Source organism: Micromys minutus, assembly GCF_963924665.1.
Source record: "Micromys minutus genome assembly, chromosome: 1".
In the NCBI taxonomy this organism is placed as follows: Eukaryota; Metazoa; Chordata; class Mammalia; order Rodentia; family Muridae; genus Micromys; species Micromys minutus.
Genome location: NC_137969.1, coordinates 17,733,491 through 17,752,712, shown reverse-complemented (window position 1 = coordinate 17,752,712; position 19,222 = coordinate 17,733,491). Strand labels below are relative to the sequence as shown.

At 42.6% G+C, this 19,222-nt stretch overlaps 2 protein-coding genes across 2 annotated transcripts in view; both read left to right on the top strand.

The window, feature by feature from the left end:
- The window catches only part of CD38 (CD38 molecule), a gene marked incomplete at its 5' end in the record, with an annotated part of 36,756 nt that extends 26,118 nt beyond the window's left edge, over positions 1–10,638 (top strand). Inside the window, 6 exons of the mRNA XM_080929069.1 lie at positions 1,398–1,533; positions 3,569–3,654; positions 6,213–6,286; positions 7,540–7,632; positions 7,943–8,029; positions 9,792–10,638. Of these exons, the coding sequence (XP_080785195.1) occupies positions 1,398–1,533; positions 3,569–3,654; positions 6,213–6,286; positions 7,540–7,632; positions 7,943–8,029; positions 9,792–9,855 (540 nt within the window). The 3' untranslated portion in view covers positions 9,856–10,638. The remainder of the gene's footprint in view (positions 1–1,397; positions 1,534–3,568; positions 3,655–6,212; positions 6,287–7,539; positions 7,633–7,942; positions 8,030–9,791) is intronic.
- Positions 10,639–14,357: 3,719 nt separating this feature from the next.
- Positions 14,358–15,905, top strand: LOC308439511 (DNA-(apurinic or apyrimidinic site) endonuclease 2-like; the record flags this gene model as incomplete). The annotated part of the gene is made up of 1 exon (XM_080941336.1): positions 14,358–15,905. The coding sequence occupies one exon, from the start codon at positions 14,358–14,360 to the stop codon at positions 15,903–15,905; it is 1,548 nt and encodes a 515-aa protein (XP_080797462.1).
- Between the last annotated feature and the right edge of the window lie 3,317 nt (positions 15,906–19,222).

Sequence of the window (19,222 nt, the reverse complement as noted above, 5' to 3'; positions counted from 1 at the left end):
GCATTAGACAGGCATCATTTGATGGGGTTGGTGGGGTCGTCTTGGGGTAGGGGGGGGGCTTTGGAGAACTGCTGTACCATCATAGTTTAGGATGAGCGGGGTAGGAAGATAAGAGAGATGGGGTCACAGAGGAAAGACAGAATCCAACATCAGTCCCATCCCACACAAACAAAAGTGACCCCGACATTTGTCATTGCAGAATTTTCCTCTGGCTTCTGATAATCACACAGGAGTTAATGGCAACACAGAGCGAACTTGCATTAGAAAGGGATTTTCCTTTTTACATCTTCTTGGCTCTTCAGAGCCATCCTACAAAGGAGCAAACCAGCTTGTGGGGATTTTATTTCACCAGTGGGGTAGCTCGGGCTTGTAGAGTTTAGATGAAAAGAAGTTGCCTAAGGATGAGAGGCTTTTTTTTTTTCATTTTTTATTGGATGTTACATTTCAGATATTATCTCCTTCCCCCACTCCCACTCCCCCTCCCCTTGCTTCCAGGAAGGTGCTCCCCCTCCTAACCACCCACTCCAACCTCAGCGCCTTGGCATTTCCCCTACACTGGGAAAATGAGCCTTCACTGGACCAAAGGCCTCTTCTCTCATTGATGCCAGACAATGCTATCCTCTGCTACATATGCAACTGGAGCTACGGGTCTCCCCTTGTGTGCTCAATGGTTGGTGTTTTAGTCCCTGGGAGTTGTGGAAGGTTTGGTTGGTTGATAATGTTGTTTTTCCCATGGGGTTGCAACCCCTTTCAGCTCCTTCAGTCCTTTCCCTAACTCCTTCATTGGGGTCCCCATGCTGAGTCTGATGGTTAGCTGCAAGCATCCTCCTCTGTATCAGTATGACTCTGGCAGAGCCTCTGAGGAGACGTCCATATCAGGTTCCTGACAGTAAGCACTGATTAGAGGCTTTAAGGTGACCAGCTGAAATGGAAATAGAACAAGACTTGGAGTCAGAGAAGCCTGGTGTTCAGTCCTTTGAGTATACTGGGAAAGGTCTACCACAAGGTAAAACTCTTACAAAGCCTGCTTTTAAAACAAAACTTAACATGTCTGAAACTAAGTGAAACCCCCAAACCCACTCACAATGATCAGTTCTCATTCCATGGTTAGTGAGCTGGAGATTTCTGTGGCTGTTCCTCCAGGACAGGGCTCTAAACAGAGGAGGTGGATGGTAGACAAGAACCAAACTGACTTTATCATAGTGCACGTCATTTACCCTGATGGTGTGTGTGTGTGTGTGTGTGTGTGTGTGTGTGTGTGTGTGTGTGTGTGTGTGCTGGGGATGGAAACCGGAGCCTCATGCGTGTTACCATTCATTCTGCTACTGAGCTACACACATCTCTACCCCTTAGATTTATTTTTGAACCTGCTAAATTATGCTTTTGTTCTTTCTCAGACTCTCTTCTGGAGCAAATCCAAGCAACTGGCCCATCAGTATACTTGGATCCAGGGGAAGATGTTCACCCTGGAGGACACACTGCTGGGCTACATTGCTGATGACCTTAGTTGGTGTGGAGACCCCAATTCTTCTGGTAAGGATCTAAACCATCTGGGTTGGCTCAGGTGAATGGAAAGGAAGCTTTGATCTGGGCAAGGGAACGTGAAAGGTCAATAGCCCCATACTCTAAGGCCATCAGTGTCCTTAATGACAGGCTGGGCTCTAACAAAACACACACACACACACACACACAAAAAAAACTCATTGTCTTCTTCATTAGCAACTATGGGGTTTAGGATTGTCCTTGATCTCTGAGGGATAGATATACATATGAAGGAAACATCACCTTAAGAAGGGAAGCAAAAGAGAGTGAAGAAAGTCTAAGTCATTTATAACCCCTTTTTGTGATAGCCAATCCAGTCCCGTTAGCTCTAATACAGTCTGGAGAAAAATAACTCGATTTCCCCCCCCCCCCCCGACAAAGTCTTCAACCCATTCATGGGGGTAAATTCTCTCATGACCCCAACTCTGTTTAGAGATCCCATCAATAAAACACAATGCAATAGAGAATTGAGCTTAACGTGAGCGTTGGTGAGGCACACTGTGTCAAACCATAGCACTACATTATAAGGCTGTTGAGGTAAGACATCCCCACATCCCGTTTCTTCTTCACTTTTCTTCTGTACCTCCCTCCTGCCTCTTCCACTTTGCTCTTCTCTCTTCTCTCTCTCCACTTCCTCTTTCTCCTCCTCACTTTTGGCAAGGAATCACCCCCTCAACATATATATATATATATATATATATATATATATATATATATATATATATATATATATATATATATCTTATATATATATATTTTTATATATATATATATATATAGACACACACACACATACACATTATGTATTCTTGAACATAACTGAGCCACTTTTGAAAATTTTTTTGAAAATTTTTGGCTATAAATAGACACAGTGAACTGATAGTTATATTCGAGCTATTTAACATGGACATCTTAAGGTATGATCTTAAGGTGATGTCTTTCCCCTTCACAGCCAATGAGGGTCTATTTGCCAAGTAAGTCATCTGTGCATCTCTCACACTGCCTTGGTCTAGCCACTAACACCTTCTCCTTCCTGCTGGGCAGGTCACTCTTCACCCTCCTAGGTCAGTCTCTATCTGATGCCATAGAGTTCTTCTTAGAGGGAAAATGTGATTATGTCTGTCTCTCTCTAAAACAATCTCCCTTTTGCCCCTAGGCTAATGGTCTAAAGACCTGACCACTGGGTTTCAAATGCTTCAACTTTCATTGCCTTCTCTGTCCCTTTTCTGATCAAAGGTCCCCACACTCTTCGCCTCTGCACATACCATCTGCATAAGATGCCCTTCTCTTCAGAGTCTGTCTAAAGACGATTCTCCTTCAAAGCAAATTTTAGCCTGAATTATTTTCTGGTAATTGTACACAACCAAAGTTAATCTGTCTCTGATTATTTGACTTCAGTCATCACATGTCCTGTGAGGCAGGACTCCCACCTGATTCAACCCCTCTATATCCAGAATCTAACCCTCGGGAACTGTTCATATATTAAGGCAGATACTTTGAGAACAGTGCCATAGAAACCATGCATCAACTCTATACATTGTACCACACTAAGGGCTGATCCTGTCTTGATAAGGTTGGCTATAAAAAGCCTGAGACCACCTGAGCCCCCAAATTTATGGAGGTTGAGAAGGAAACTCTCCACAAGAGAGAACTGTCAGGAATCAGAGGACAATCTGGGGAAAGTGTCTTCTTCCCGAAAGGCCCTGGCCTGCTCTCTGTGTTCCTGGACTCCAGGGGAGTGACAGGGGCCAGTGTCTTTAGGGTGTACTTTTGTGCCATTTCCCAGAATGGTGAGTCAAAACCTATCACAGTGTTCCTGTCTGGGATCTGGACAGGGAAGTAAGAAGTTGGAAGGAATTCAGGGGACACTTAGTTAAATTGGGTTGAGCTGTGTCCATTCTCCAGCCTCCGTCTTGGCACAGATGCTGTTGGAAAGCGCTCACATTGGGGTTGGACAGCCAAAAACAGAACCCAATGGTACATTTCCCTTTCCACTTAACTATTTTCTATAAACAATGTGTTTTAGATATGAACTATGACTCTTGCCCACATTGGAGTGAAAACTGTCCCAACAACCCTATTAATGTGTTTTGGAAAGTGATTTCCCAAAAGGTAAGTCCCAAATACTTAAATTCTAGAGTTTTGTCTGAAAATACTGTTCAGACCATGATTGATTGATTTTTTTTTTTTACTCTTTTGGGGGTTGGGGGGACACAGGTCTGTTTAGGTTTTAGAGAAAAACATTTCAGAAGATTTTCCCACACAGAACACCCAGGAAGACTTTGGGACCTCAGGGGAAGAATACCTGCACCCAATGAGGGGATAACACTCATTAGCTGTGTCTACCAGGATTCTAGGCTTGGCTTACTCCTGGGTCCCATGTATTGTTCTGATACAGTCTTAATAATCTGCGTTTATGACCACTTAATATGTGTCCAACTCTTTGCAAGAGTTAAGACCTCTATCCTTACAACAACCATAGGAGTCACCATCAATATCATGGCTACTTTTAAAAATCTTTTTTAAAATTTACTTACCTTTATGTTATGGGCATTGGTGTTGTGCCTGCCTGTAGGTCTATCTTAGAGTGTCAGATCTTGGAGTTACAAACATATGTGAGCTGCCGTATGGGTACTGGGATTTGAAACTGGGTACTCTGGAAGCAATTTTCTTAGACATTCGAATCACAATTTCCTCATTTCATCTTCATCAGATGAAAATCAATGTAATTACCTATTCTAGATAATTATTGCTGCATTTAAATAAAATACCGTGATCTTGTTAAGTAATGGAAGCCACCCATGCAACAAATGTTCGCTGAAGACTTACTGCATGTTTTAAAAACTCAAAGACACTGTATGTTTTTGTTTGCTTGCTTTTTACAGAGAATGTTTTTGTTTGTTTGTTTTATCACTTTGAGATATGTTTTACAGCCAAGTTTTACAGGTTGTCTCTGAAACCTTCTACAGCAGCTCATGTTGTATATAAACCACGTACTTTCTTGGACCCCATCTCAGCCTTTGGTACTAGAGTTCAATGGTGAGGGTGATTGAGGGCACCCCGATTTCTGAGACATTGTGCGTTGATCTTTTCTAGGATCTCTTTGATAAAGGCAAACAAACTAGGCCCTCTCTGGGACAATAAGGGTAGTTTTTCTTACAGGTTTGAATCCCCCAGATCACTTGCTGCTAAGTCATGTGACCTTGAGGCCTATGGAGACAATGTTTTACCTTATGTGAGAATTCTCCTTGGTAGGGACCAGGACTCTTCTGAGTCAGCACTTAATGATTAATCATAAGGATTAGGACTAGGTCTCTCTGCGGCTGCACAAGCACCACTGGACTCCATAATAAAGCTCCACATCTATCTGTAGTGTAGAAGTCACCCAAAGAAAAAAGTCTAGGTTTCCCAACAAAGTACATGGCCATCTACGAGCTGATTATTCAATATCTATTGTAATTTTCCCCACAAACTACTGTTCTAAACCAAGGGCTCCTTCCAGTCACATTTCACCAGTGGAATCCCACCTACTCTTTGGGACATGGGTTCTGTCCTCTGTATGGCAGTTTCTTGTTATTTCCTAGTCTTTAGTACATAGTATCCTCCTTTTTCCTGCCATCATTTCCATCCCTGGAATTTTACTGAGTAAAACCTACCCTGTACCATGCTCTGGCTTTAAAGTACTGAAGGTTCTAGAAGCACTTGGTAATCCAAGCTCCTGTTCTCACAAAGCTCTTCATACTGATGGCTTAAGCTGTTCAACCCATCTTTACAATGAAATGTTATTAGGTAATGTGCACAGGTGTCATGGAAAAAGACCCAAGTCCCAAAGGTCTGTCTCCAAAGGAAGATGGACGATATTCTGTTCACGTGGTGTCCTCCAGGACTTAGTGGACCTCCCAGCTGAAAGTTGGTTGCATGAGGAAATAAAACTCCCTGCTCAACCATGTTCATTCATCCAAGCATCCCCCTTTATGCCATTTTAGAATCTCAGGATCACTGCCTCTTACCTGGGCTTCCCTTTCTACAGTATTCCATCTCCCAAACCCTTAAAGAGCATCCACCTTGCTTCTGCTAAATAAGGTGCAGCATCTACAGTACATGACACCAAGCGAGTGCTTTCATTCATGCAGATTGCCATTCATGCAGCCATGGCTGCATCAAGAACTCACACAAAGTAAATTCTTCCAATGGCTTACACTATTGGATAGATTCGCCATTCTTGTAGTAGAATTATGGAGGCTCTTCTCTCTCTCTAGTTAATACTAAGTACTCTTTGAATGGAATTGCTGGAGAATACTGTTGAGCTTTTTTTTCTTCCTTTTCCTCCTCTTCCTCTTCCTCCTCCTTCTTCTCTTCTTCTTCTTCTTTCTCCTCCTTCTCTTCCTCTTTTTTCTCATTCTTTCTCCTCCTCTTCCTCCTTCTTTTCCTCTTCTTTCTCATCCTTCCTCTTTCTCCTTATTCTTCCTCCCCTTCCGCTTTTTCCACTTGTTCTTGGCTTTGGTTTTTGGTAGGGTTTCTCTGTATAGCTTTGGCTGTCCTGGACCTCACCCTGTAGACGAGGATGACCTCAAACTAGCAGAGATCCATCCACCTGCCTTTGCCTCCCAAGTGCTGAGATCAAAGGTATGCATTACCATCCAGCCTGGCTGATGGACTTCTTTTTTAAGTTTGCAGAAGATGCCTGTGGAGTGGTCCAAGTGATGCTCAACGGGTCCCTCAGTGTGCCATTTTACAAAAACAGGTACTCATTTCCTTTCTTTGTGCCAAGGTTAATTATCACTGTTACCATAGTCTCCTGTTGGACATGGCATTCCTAGAGAGGATGCTCTCTTCATGTTTCAGAGCAGACCCCATGAGCTGAGCCTTTAAAGAGGCAAAGCTTATATAGTCTCTTCTTTCTGGGTCAGTGTTTGGTCTGACTCATCTAAGATTCTCCAAAGTTTCTAAAGGCCAGTGCAGGTTTCCAGTTATTGCCCTTGACTTTTTGGGGCCTCACATAATTTTCTCAGAACTCCCTGCATTCTGTGCTGTCACTTCATCGATACTGTCTGCCTTACCTCCACCCTTCTTCCTGTTTGCATCCCCATCATTCAGGAGTAATAGCACTCTTCTCTGTGGAGAGAGGGGATCCCACATCAGCAGTAGAGGCATCATTGGGGCATCTGAAGCCATGCTGGGCTCTCATCTTCCTCCTCTTCTGGCAGTGTTGCTAGCAAAGCTCTATAGTGTTTTAATGGTGAGGATACCAGAGTTCCTTACACATACTATATGTGACCTTGGGCAGTCATTCAGCCTCTGTGAGTCCCTGTATACTTAAGTGATAAGTTGAATATGCTACAGAAATAGACGAAGATAAAGTGTGAACAGTGCTGTGCTCTGTGCCTATTAAAAACTCCCCAGTACATATTAGCTATCAGTTTTTTTTTTCATTTAATCCTCAAGGCTGAGTTGGTTCACACTCAAGCCCTCCTTCTCTGGCCACCTTCTCATCTTAGTTTCTATCTGGACCATAGTCTTTTTCTCTAACCTTTCTCTGATAAGCTTGCTTCTAAAAATAAGAAAACATATTAATTTTCTCTGGTCACTATAGATACCCTCAATTAATTGTGCCTTTCTTCTGTCTGTGTTTTGTCTTCTTCTGACCCCCTTTTTCTGTGGTCTCTGGGTGAAAGTGCTAGTATTCCAAACCCTACCACCTAACATCTGAGATGCGAGTCCTTGCCTCAGGAGGGGTAGCTGTCCACACTAACAAGGAAGAATCGAGAAAGATGCTGAATGGAGATCCTCTGTTTTCTAATGTATCAGTCAGCATCGACATATAGTTAAAAGTCTTATCTTGAAATCTAGTAACCAAGAGTCGTGTTGAATGAGGAACTGTGGGAACTGAGGTAGGTTCTGCTCAGCGGTGTCCAGGAGGCTAGATTGTAACAGGAGGTATGGATGCCCTGCGCTTTGGCTTGAGGTCGGTGATGTTATTTATCTCTTCTGTTTTAGCACCTTTGGAAGTGTGGAAGTCTTTAATTTGGACCCAAATAAGGTCCATAAACTACAGGCCTGGGTGACGCATGACATCGAAGGAGCTTCCAGGTATGTCACTGCTTTGTAGTGGAGTGACAGTCCCTATAAATCATCCTGCAGAAGAAATCCGAGGTCACAGGAACACCTGGGAACAGACTGGCTTAGCAAATGAACGGCGTCCGCACACTTCGCCCTCCTCACAGTCTCTTAATTCTGTCTCCACAAAGGACAGTGGTTGCTTCACGCCTATGCTCCTGGTGCCCAGAGAAGCCCCAGAGGTGGATGTCCGCCTCACCTCTTCTCCATGTTGCTTCAAGAGGAAGAAAGAGACTCCGAGAGTGTATAGATCTCATTATTTGAACTTTATTTTCTTTCCTAGTAACTCGTGTTCCAGCTCCTCCTTAAATGAGCTGAAGATGATTGTGCACAAAAGGAATATGACATTTACCTGCCAAGATAACTACAGGTAATTGGTTTCTTGGGACAAGACAGCTGTGTGTGCTGAGAGCGCTTTAGAGATCCCCCAGACCTTGGTGGTACTCTCACTGGTGTAAGGCATGATGATGGCCTCTACCTTGCCACCAAACTGAGCTTGTTTCCCTGGCCAATCGATTCAATCTGTCTGCCCATCCTAAAGCCCCTCCTTCTTTGTCTGCCAGCCCTAATCAGTGGCTTGCCTCAGCAACCAACTGATCCCCAGAGCACACATTTCTTTCCTTCTTTCCTGCTGTATTTCAGGGGAGCAGAGATATGTTTCGCTAAGGCCTTTCTCCCAAGTTTTAAAATCCCATGACTGGCTATAAATTTGCATGTGAAATCTCCTTAGTTAGATCTGGATGTGAGCACCTAATATTTGGCAGATTTCCATGTGATAGTCTAACAAGATTTATCTTTCCTAGATTAAAAGCAAAATCAATGTATATTCCTAAGGAAAAATTACCATTAGCCTATGGGCAGGTACATTGTCTTTAAAGCCACCTTTAAATTTAAAATGTGAGGACTCCCCCTCATAGTTTTTAACTAGTTGTGGCCAACAATACAGGCAGGGACATCTCCCTCCATGGAGAAGCACTTTTGCAGCTTTTCCTATGAGGAATAGCTTCCACCAAGACTAAATCAAAGAGAAAAGGCTTCATGGCCTATGTACAAGCTGAAGAGATGGGATATTTCTCAGTTTCCTCATGTCCCCTATCGTCAAACACAAACTTAAAAGATGGATGGCTCATTTCTCAGACGACCCAAATTTCCCACCAGTCAGCTGTCTGTTCTTTGGAAACTTCCGAAAAAGAAGCAAAACAAAACCAAAAACTGTCAACATGCAGCAGTTAAATGCAAACGCAAAAGAAAAGATCAACAGTAAGAGAACTGGTCTAGACAGCTGAGTAGGCTAAGTCACTCACAGATACTTTGCATGAAAAAGAAGTTCAGGAAGACTAGGAGAAAACTGAGAAACATAGACCCTACGGTTTTGTTAGCTCACATTTATGAAAATGGCAGTCTTTTTAGTTTACAGATTAGATACTTACCTAAAGCTTGCTTTGGGTGGAGGGAACATGGTTCTTTGACCGTGGCATTTAAACCTTTGAGAATGGTCCTTGAGTTCTTTGCTGTCTCATGTGTTCACCCAGACATCACCAGGAAGCTTCTGATCTGAGGAAAAAAGAATCCTCAGGAAGGAACTGTGTGACCCAGTGGCCCATATCTCCCGTCTTCTGATCATCAGCTGTCACGAGTTTGTGACACATTTGAGCCAGTCATTTGTTTTTTCTTCCACATATTACCGTTGTACACCCTCCATGGTATTTATTTCTATGGTCTTACAAGTGAGCTGCAACTAACTTGGGGCATGCTTTCAAGGCTCCTGGGTTAGACCTTCCGTGTTGTCTCCGAGCTCAGACGTGTGTGGATGCTGTCAGTGGTTAATCTTTGGTTGCCATGGAGGGTTTCTCTCATTGATGAGTTGGGATCATAGGTACATCATTTGGTCTCTTTCCCCTTAAAATTTTCTTGTCAAGTTTATATTTATTTACTGTATGTGTTTGCATGTGCACATGTATGCACATACCGTAGCCTTCATGGGGACATCAAAGGACAACTTGTAGGAGTCAGTGAACTCTGGGAATCACACTCTCAGGTCACTGAGCATAGCAGTGAGCACCTGTACCCCGTGTTCCATCTTGCCAGTACTCATCCTGCCCCTAACCTCCTTTCCTGCTTCTCTCCCGCAGGCCTGTCAGATTTCTTCAGTGTGTGAAGAATCCTGATCATCCATCATGTAAACTTAGTATGTGAAGGACTTGGAACTTAGACACCCCTCATCCCTCCCCCATAACATGCATTGAGATGGAAGATTCAGACGCAACACTAGTAGAAAGCTGCAGCTATCAGGGAGAGACCTCTATGACAATGTTAACGCCAAAGATGGAAGAACTTCCCAATACAAATTACATGATCATGTCATACCAATAGTCAAGAAAAATGACTCCATAAACCAAAGTTAAACTTCCATGTTGGTATTTCAGTCTAACTTTCTCATGTGATGTTTTTGTATTGTTTATATATTGCTAGCATCCCTTTTTCCTCTCTTTTAATGAGGTCTCTCTATTAATGAGGCAGAGAATCAAACCTGAGAAATTCCACACATGGTGGATAAGCATACACACACACACACACACACACACACACACACACACACACACACACACACACACCTTTGAGCTAAGTTCTCAGCACAGCTAAATTTTTTATTGAAAAATGGCTAATCAAACTTCCTGTTAGACAAAGAAAATCAAATGTCAAATTTATCAAAATGAATAACCTTTTTTAAAAATATTTTTTGCATTCTTCTCACAAATGTTCAAATAACAAGCCTGAGGTCATAGGGTCACTATAGGGAAGGTGCTCTGTGGTAACTACCCACATGCCCTGTACTTTCATCTTTAACCGACCCAACATATCCTTGGTAACCTTGAGTATTATTGTCGGTTTTTTTTAACATGAGAAAATGGAGTTTAGAGAGATAATTGATTTTTCTAAAGTCACCTTCTTAGGATCATGGAAATTAAATCAGTTCTGTCAAAGTCCACAACATACACTTTTTTTTTTTTTTTTTTTTTTTTTTTTACTTTTCTGAGCTTTTATTGCCAAATTGTTAATAGCCTGTGGTATTGTATTAAATGCTATTGTATTAAATTGAATATAATAGAATCCTAAATGTGATCTTTATGGGTGATCTCAAGACTAAATTACTTGTGCTCTCTCTCTTCCTCCTCATTCTTGGTGCCTTTTTTAGTCAGGAGTTAACATATATTTGTTGCTGATATTGGCGATTTATGTTTTTATTCTTTTTCCTTAGATCCTTCTTGCTCACAGTCACTAATTTTGTTGTTACATTGCTGCTGCTGTTGTTGTTGTCTTTTTCAAAGCTCCAATCTTTACCTTTCCTCGGTTACTTGTTTTACTGAGCCTTTGTCTTTATTTGTAGAAACATAGACATTTCTTCTAGCTGTCTTGAATATCTTCATTCAGCAAATGTTTAGACCACTGCTATTTCAGATTGTTTTCTTTTCTTACACATGTTCTTTAGGTCTCTAGGTTTCCACCTGAGCCCTGCCCTCCCTGTAACACTGATTCCCTGTTATGCCTTTACTGGTTAGTCCTGATTCTATTGATATTTAGAAATGTGATATTTACTTTTCAACATCTAGAGAATGGTTTGGTTTCTTTAAAATGTCTTCAGTGGGTGTTAATAAACTAAATTGAGACAGAGCCAAAGAATTTTCCTGGGTGATTGAAAATAGCATAAATGTTGGAGCAGGAGCTTCTGTGTTCATGTTTTGACACAGTTTTGTGATATTGAATAATATATCTGTTCTGTAAACTTAAAAAGAAACTATTGAAAGACAGTAGCCTGCTCCCTTACAATATATTGAGGTCTGGGAGATGGTCCCGTCCATTAAATGCTTATTTGGTAAGTATAAGGGCTTGAATTCAATTCCCCCAAAACCATGTAAAGGTTAGGAAGCAGGTTGGTTTGAAGCCATACTGGCCCAGGACAACCAGAGACACATAGAAAGATGCTATCTCCCCCCACCCACCCCACCCACCCACACATACCTCAAATAAAACGTTAAAAATAAAAACCTAGGTGAGTGGTGTGCAATTGGAATCTCAGTAATGAAGAAACAGAGATAGGTTCCCTACTCCCTTCCCCACCCCCAGCCTGACTGGTAAGTCCAGGTGTCAGAGTCTTTCTCAAAAATCAAGGTAGAAGGTATCTAAGAAATGACATCAGAATATGTTCTGTAGCTTTCTTATGCATGTGCACACATATGAACCTACACACATTCTCCCCCCCCCTTCTCAAATATGGTGTTAGACTGCATGATAAATAGTTAACCTGTCACAAAGCCTTGAAAAGTTGGGGGTTGCTTTAGTTAGAATATATATGCAAAAACTAGGTGGGTGGCACACCACCGGATTCTCAGTAATAAAGACGCAAAGACAGGTTTCCCGCTCCCTTTATGGGGTGTGGGAATTATGCATGATTATAATGCAGGAGTTCAGTCAGGCTGGATATCTCAGCTGGTCCTCAGCATATGCCAGAATCCCAAAGAAGTAGGCTCTAATGGCAGTGGGAAAAACAGACTTGCTAACAAGAGGGAGAGCAAGCAAGCAAAGAGAGAACAAGTTTCCTTCTTCACTGTCTTTTCTATTGGCTGCCAACAGAAGGAGTAGCCAGATTAAAGATGGAGCTTCCCACCTCAATGATCCAGATTAGAAGTGGGTCTTCTAACTGGAAATGATGATGATGATGATGATGATGATGATGATGATGATGATGATGATGATGATGATGATGATGGAAACTTCCCTCACAGAAGTACCCAGCCCTTTAGGTTTTAATTAATTCCAGATATGGTCAAGTTGACAACCAAGAATACCCATCCTGGCCCATTTCTTTCTGTCTTCCTCTGGTTGAAGACCTGTTCTTTTAAGAACTTTGCAGCTACAGCCACAGTGGACACACAGTGACTAGCTCTCACTGGCCTCTGGACCACTTACGCACCTTTATTGAGAATTTAAGTCTTGGCTTGACAACCCAGTTCTGACAGGGATTCAGATTTGCCCCAGCTTTCAAGTAGCTTCCACTATAAAATGCCCTCAGAGCCAGATCCCTGCTGGCCCAGCCTACAACCCAGAGCTTTTACACAGGACTTTCTCCCTTACTATGAAAGCTGATTGCTAGATACAGGATTTACTAATGTCTTTGCTCCAGAACATCTTTGGAAGTAGCTGCTGTGTCAGCCTTCATATCCCAAGATAAAGTGGACAGAGTAGAAATCAACTCGTAAGACATGTCCAGTAGAAATCAACTCGTAAGACATGCCCAAGATAGAAATCAACTTGTGGGGGCTGGAGAGATGGCTCCGCAGTTAAGAGCACTAGGTGCCCTTCCAGAGGTCCTGAGTTCAATTCCAGGCAACCACATGGTGGCTCACAACCATCTGTAATGGGATCCTATGCCCTCTCCAGTGTGTGTGAAGATAGCTATAGTGGACTCATATAAATAAAATATTTTTTTTTAAAAAAAGAAAGAAATCAACTTGTAAGATGTGATTAGGGACACTCCTCTGAGGTCAAGTTTTAGGCCAGTGGAGATCTCAGATCCTGCGACCCTTTAATACAGTTCCTTGTGTTGTGGTAACCCCCAACTGTAACATTTTTTCATTGCTACATCATAACTGTAATTTTGCTACTGTTATACATTGTAGTGTAAATATCTGATACACAGGACATCTGACATGTGACCCCCCAAAAGATCACAGGTTGAGAACTGCTGCATTCTCGGCACAGCACATATCCCGAACCTTTTCTCTCTGTCCTTCTGACTTTGAGCATTTACACCATTTCCAGCCCCGAGCGCTCGACGGCCTATGTGCACAATAGGTAATCCATACTTCTCATCTTATGTGACTGATGCTTTGCTCATAGACTTTCTGTATCTGCTCTCCACATCCACCCTGCTCTACAAGTTTCTCTCTCCACCCTGCCCATAGTCTTCCACCTTCTTCCATTGCCCGGAAGCAGCCCAACTCAAGTCTTCACGTTCTCAGATGCAAAAGACAGCACCGAAGGTCCTCCTCGGTGGCCTGTTTCTTCCTAAAACAAATCCCCACGTTTATAACCTGTGTGTAGGGTGGAGAGATGGCTCAGCCATTGAAGGCAAGGCTCACAATCAAAAATATAGCGTGTGCGCCCTGGGAGGACCCTGCTTGGCTGACTGTTAAATGTTAGGAAGAACATGGTTTTGCTTCTGAGTAATAGTCTTTAGAAACCCAGGTTGTAACTAATCTGATGTTATCAAGAAGACTTTTGAATAGAGGAGAAAAGTGATTGGGCACTCAGGAGTCCCGGCCTATGTGTGGCCAGAAGAAAAGGACCACAAATGGCCCTCTCATCGCTTGCTCTTCCCTAGATTTTGGACAGAGTCTTGTTCTGTACCCCAGATAGGTCTTGAACTCATCGGAACCCCCTGCCCCGGCCTCTTGAGTGATGGGGTTACAAGCATATACAATCCAGCTTTCCTTCCTCGTTGGGATATACACCAACCTCTTAGTTTCCACCGTAATTTGCCTCCCTCCAAAGAGAACTGAACTTGAAGGCCCAGGGAGCAGTCCAGTGGTTTGCGGCATGAGGCAGCTGAGCCAACGCGCGAGGAAGATGGGAACTGTTAACTTCCGGTTATTTGCCTATGAGGATACGTTCTTCATGAAGCCGTACAGTTTACCAGAATGTTGCTCGTGGTAAGCTGGAACATCAATGGGACCCGGAGACCCCTGCAAGGTCTGGGATGCAAGGTAACCAGCAACTGTCCCACGGCCTTGAGACAAATTCTAAGGGATCTGGATGCCGATATTGTCTGTCTCCAGGAGACCAAAGTGAGCAGAGATGGGGTGACAGAGCCCCTGGCTGTTGTTGAGGGCTATAACTCCTATTTCAGCTTCAGCCGCAGCCGGAGTGGCTATTCTGGTGTAGCTACTTTCTGTAAGGACAGGGTTACACCGGTGGCTGCTGAAGAAGGCCTGAGTGGTCAGTTTGCCACCCTGAATGGGCATGTCGGTTGCTATGGAAACATGACCGAGTTCACCAAAGAGCAGCTCCGGGCTCTGGATAGCGAGGGCCGGGCTCTCCTTACACAGCACAAGATCTGCACACAGGAAGGGAAGGAGAAGCTTTTGACCCTGATCAATGTGTACTGCCCACATGCCAGTCCTGGGAAGCCTGAGCGGCTGACTTTTAAGATGCGTTTCTATCGCCTCCTGCAGATCCGAGCAGAAGCGCTCCTGGCAGCCGGCAGTCATGTGATCATCCTGGGGGACATGAATACAGCCCACCATCCCATTGACCACTGTGATGCTGGCAATCTGGAGTGCTTTGAAGAAGACCTGGGACGTCAGTGGATGGATGGCTTGCTCAGTAACGAGGCTGGTTCCCATATAGGACCTTTTATGGATAGCTACCGCTATTTCTATCCAAAACAGGAGAGGGCCTTCACCTGCTGGTCAGGGATCAGTGGTGCCCGCAGTCTCAACTATGGTACCCGACTTGACTACATACTAGGAGACAGGACTCTAATTATAGACAGTTTCCAAGATGCCTTCCTGCTCCCTGAGGTGATGGGCTCTGACCACTGCCCTGTGGGCGCTGTCTTGAATGTGTCCTGTGTGCCAGCAAAACAGTGCCCACCTCTGTGCACCCGTTTCTTCCCAGAGTTTGCAGGCACCCAGCTCAAGATTCTTGGCTTCCTAGTTCCTTGTGAACGAGAACCTATGTGGGGGCAGTCAGACCTGCCGCCCAGCAAACGAATCCAGCAACAGAAGCAAAGAAAAGCTCAAGCCCACAGACACTCACGCAGGCCTCAAAAGCATCAAGGTGGTTCCAGGAGACATCAGAAAAACCTGATGAGTTATCTTCAGCCTTCTGTTAGCTTTTCCCAGACGGCTCCTGGCATGGAACTGCCTAAGCTGACTCTGGTGGGCACTCTTGTAACTCCAACGACTCTGGAAGGGGATATAATAGCCACAGGTATGGATACGCAGGCCAAGGTTTCTGACGTCAGAGATGAGAAGGAGGCACAGACCTCATTCTGGAAGTCTGTGCTGAGTGGGCCCTCACCCATGCCCCTCTGCAGAGGCCACAGGGAGCCATGTGTGATACGCACTGTGAAAAAACCAGGACCCAACCTGGGCCGCCATTTCTACATATGTGCCAAGCCACAAGGTCCTCCAAATGACCCCTCATCAAGCTGCAACTTCTTCCTGTGGAGCAAGCCCAGATGAGCCAATGGAGGCCTAGTGATGTCTAGCCTGGTGGCCCCTACACAAGGTCTGGTGCCAGGTCTCTACATCCTACATCACTTTCTCCCTCAAGGTTTCCTTTCTTCCTTTCTTCTTCTGCTTCCCCTTCCCTTTCCCTGCCCTAGCTTCCTCTGAGACATTCTTCTCACACTTCCCTTTCTCCCTCTTTGTCCACACAGGAACAAGATGCCAGGTACAGGCTCTTGGCTCATCTGGGGACCAACAGAAGGAAATGGGGTCAAGACATGATTGAATCTATGAATTCAAGATCAGCCTAGACAACATAGAAGGATGGGTCTCAAAACAACAAAAACAAAATGCCAAGGAACAATAAAAGCCTTAGAAGGGTTAATAAGTGTGTTCTTAGCATAGTCAAGGTCTGGATTTGATCCTTAGCACAATAATGGATATAGATATATAGATATAGATATAGATATATAGATATATAGATATATAGAGATATAGAGATAGATATATAGATATATAGATATATAGATATATAGATATATAGATATATAGATATATAGATATATAGATATATAGATATATAGATATACAGATATACAGATATACAGATATACAGATATAAATATAGATATATAGATAGATATGACATGATAAAATAGAGATAGCACCGTGAATGACTTCCCCAGGAGGACTCTGATATCAGTGTTCTTGTTCTTAATCCCTTTGTTTATAAGGCAAAGTGAACCCTACAAGCCATCCTTACGAAGAAGTCAGACAGCATTTAAAATTATTTGAAGGAACGGTACAATTTTATTGTTGCTATAAACTGGGAGATATACTCTTTGGGATGACATTTTTGGACTAGAAACATCTATGTAGTCTTTATAGCTCAAAATATTCTTTGTTTTTAATTGAATAGAAAATTTGATGCACAATTACAGAAAAACCTGATTTAGAAATACATTGTCAGAATAAATTACATGGAAGAAAACTGGTGGTAGGATTAGGCAGAAAGCTGCACACATGAGAAAGTATTTGTAAATCCAGATATTAGTATGGGACCTGCCTCTTAGATTATTACACAGGAAAGATAGTAAATGCACTAAATGTCACTAAGTGAAAATGTGTACATTCTGAATCATCAACTTTCAAACTAGGCAAAGACTATTTCCCAAGTCCATTCTGGACAGCAGAGCCATTAGAACAGCATATATGTGAGGGGTACCAGAAAGCAAAATCTAAAGGGTTATCTCTCTGGGGGTGAACAGGAGTCTTAAGTCTCACCAGCCTTACCCCAGCAGCCAACACATAGCTTGTGAGTCAGGGGCATTAAAAAAACCACAGTTATTATCTTGCTTATTATTTTAATGTAGTCTTTAAGGATCTTGTATTGAATAATTAAATTGTATAGAAGATTTTGGAACATTTCTATTTACAGATAAAGCAATTGTAAAGGATACTCAGAAGAAGCCTCAACCTGTAAGGAAAAAATAGTTACTTCTCTTAGAGAAATACTAGTCCAGTGACTTGAAAAAGTAGTTTGTAGGATGTGGTCAAGTCCCTTAGGTGTTGCCTTGAGAAAACTGACTACTTTTCTCTTTATTTCTCAAGACATGGTTTCTCTGTGTAGGCCTAGTTGTCAGGGGACTCATTCTATAGACCAGAATGCTTATAATAGTTTTCAGACTTTTATCCAGGCATTTGTCAACTGTATACAAACTGATACACCAATACACCAATTAATAAGCTAGCATATTTTCTTTCTTAACATTTATTAAGGATGTTTTGTTGTTTTGTCTACCACGTCCCCTGAGCTTGCCACAAAATGGATGTCTCCCTTTCCCAGCAGGGCTTCCTCTATATTATCTAGGGAGCCTAGACCCCACACTCTACCCGAGAAATACCACATAGTCCCTGGCAAAATTATAGGTTTAATTTCTTGGAATGCTTCTCCAAGCAAATGAAGTATCCCCAGAACATTAAGCCTCAGTTAATAAAACACCACTCTAAGAAGAATCCTTCCCACTTTCTAGTGTTTATAAGTCCTTCTTTATCCCAAATAAAGAATACAAGCTGTTTCACTGGATATCCTTTAAGAGAGCTGTTTCTCAAAGGGGTAAAAAAAAAAAAAAAAAAAACACATAATCATCTCATTAGATGCTGAGAAAGCATTTGACAAAATTCAACAGCACTTCATGCTAAAAGTCTTGGAAAGATCAGGAAATCAAAGGCCCATACCTAAACATAGTAAAAGCAATATACAGCAAACCAGTAGCCAACATTAAACTAAATGGTGAAAAACTTGAAGCAATCCCACTAAAATCAGGGACTAGACAAGGATGCCCACTCTCCCCCTACCTATTCAATATAGTAATCAAAGTCCTAGCTAGAGCAATTAGATAACAAAGGAGGCCAAGTGATAGAAATTAGAGAGGAAGCAATCAAAATATCACTATTTGCAGACAATATGGTAGTATACTTGTGTGACCCCAAAAATTCTACCAGATCTGTAACTCTATAATCTTTGGTGAAGATCCTCCTACCCTCAGCATTCACTGCAAGACTGGCATCCTGCTGACCAACCCAGTCCAGATTTCAGAGATTTAGCCTTTCCTGCTTCATGTGCACAGTGCCTGAAAGAAGCAGAAAATGAAACCACATTGTGACAGGGGGCTTCAGGTTGTTGTTGGGCGATAGATGAGAAGGAAGCACAAGGGCCATTTTTAACTTTCTATCTGGCAATTCGCATGTTTCAGCTCAGGCACTAAGATCAACAATTAATAAACGGGACCTCCTGAAACTGAGTAGCTCCTGTTAGGCAACTGGCATCCTTCAATATGACAAAATGGCAGCCTAAAGAATGCCAACCCTTATATATAATAAATAAATGTAGAATGAAAAATTCAAATAATTTTTAAAAGGCCTGGAGAGATGGGTCAGTGGTTAAGAGCACCAATTGCTCTTCCAGAGGTCCTGAGTTCAAATCTCAGCAACCACATGGTGGCTCACAACCATCTGTAATGAGATCTGATGCCCTTTTCTGATGTGTCTGAAGACAGCTACGGTATACTTATATATAATAAATAAATGTAGAATAAAGAATTTAAATTTTTTAAAGAAAAGAATGCCAGCCCTACATCCAACAGTAGAAGATACAGAGCTAAACAGAAATCTCAATAAAGGACTCTCTAATGGTGGTGAAGTATTTGAAGTAATGTTCAAGGTTCTTAGTCATCAGGGAAATGCAAATCAAAATGACCGTGAGATTCCATCTTACACCCTCAAAATGGCTAAGATAAAAACTCAGGTGACCGCACATACTAGAGAGGATG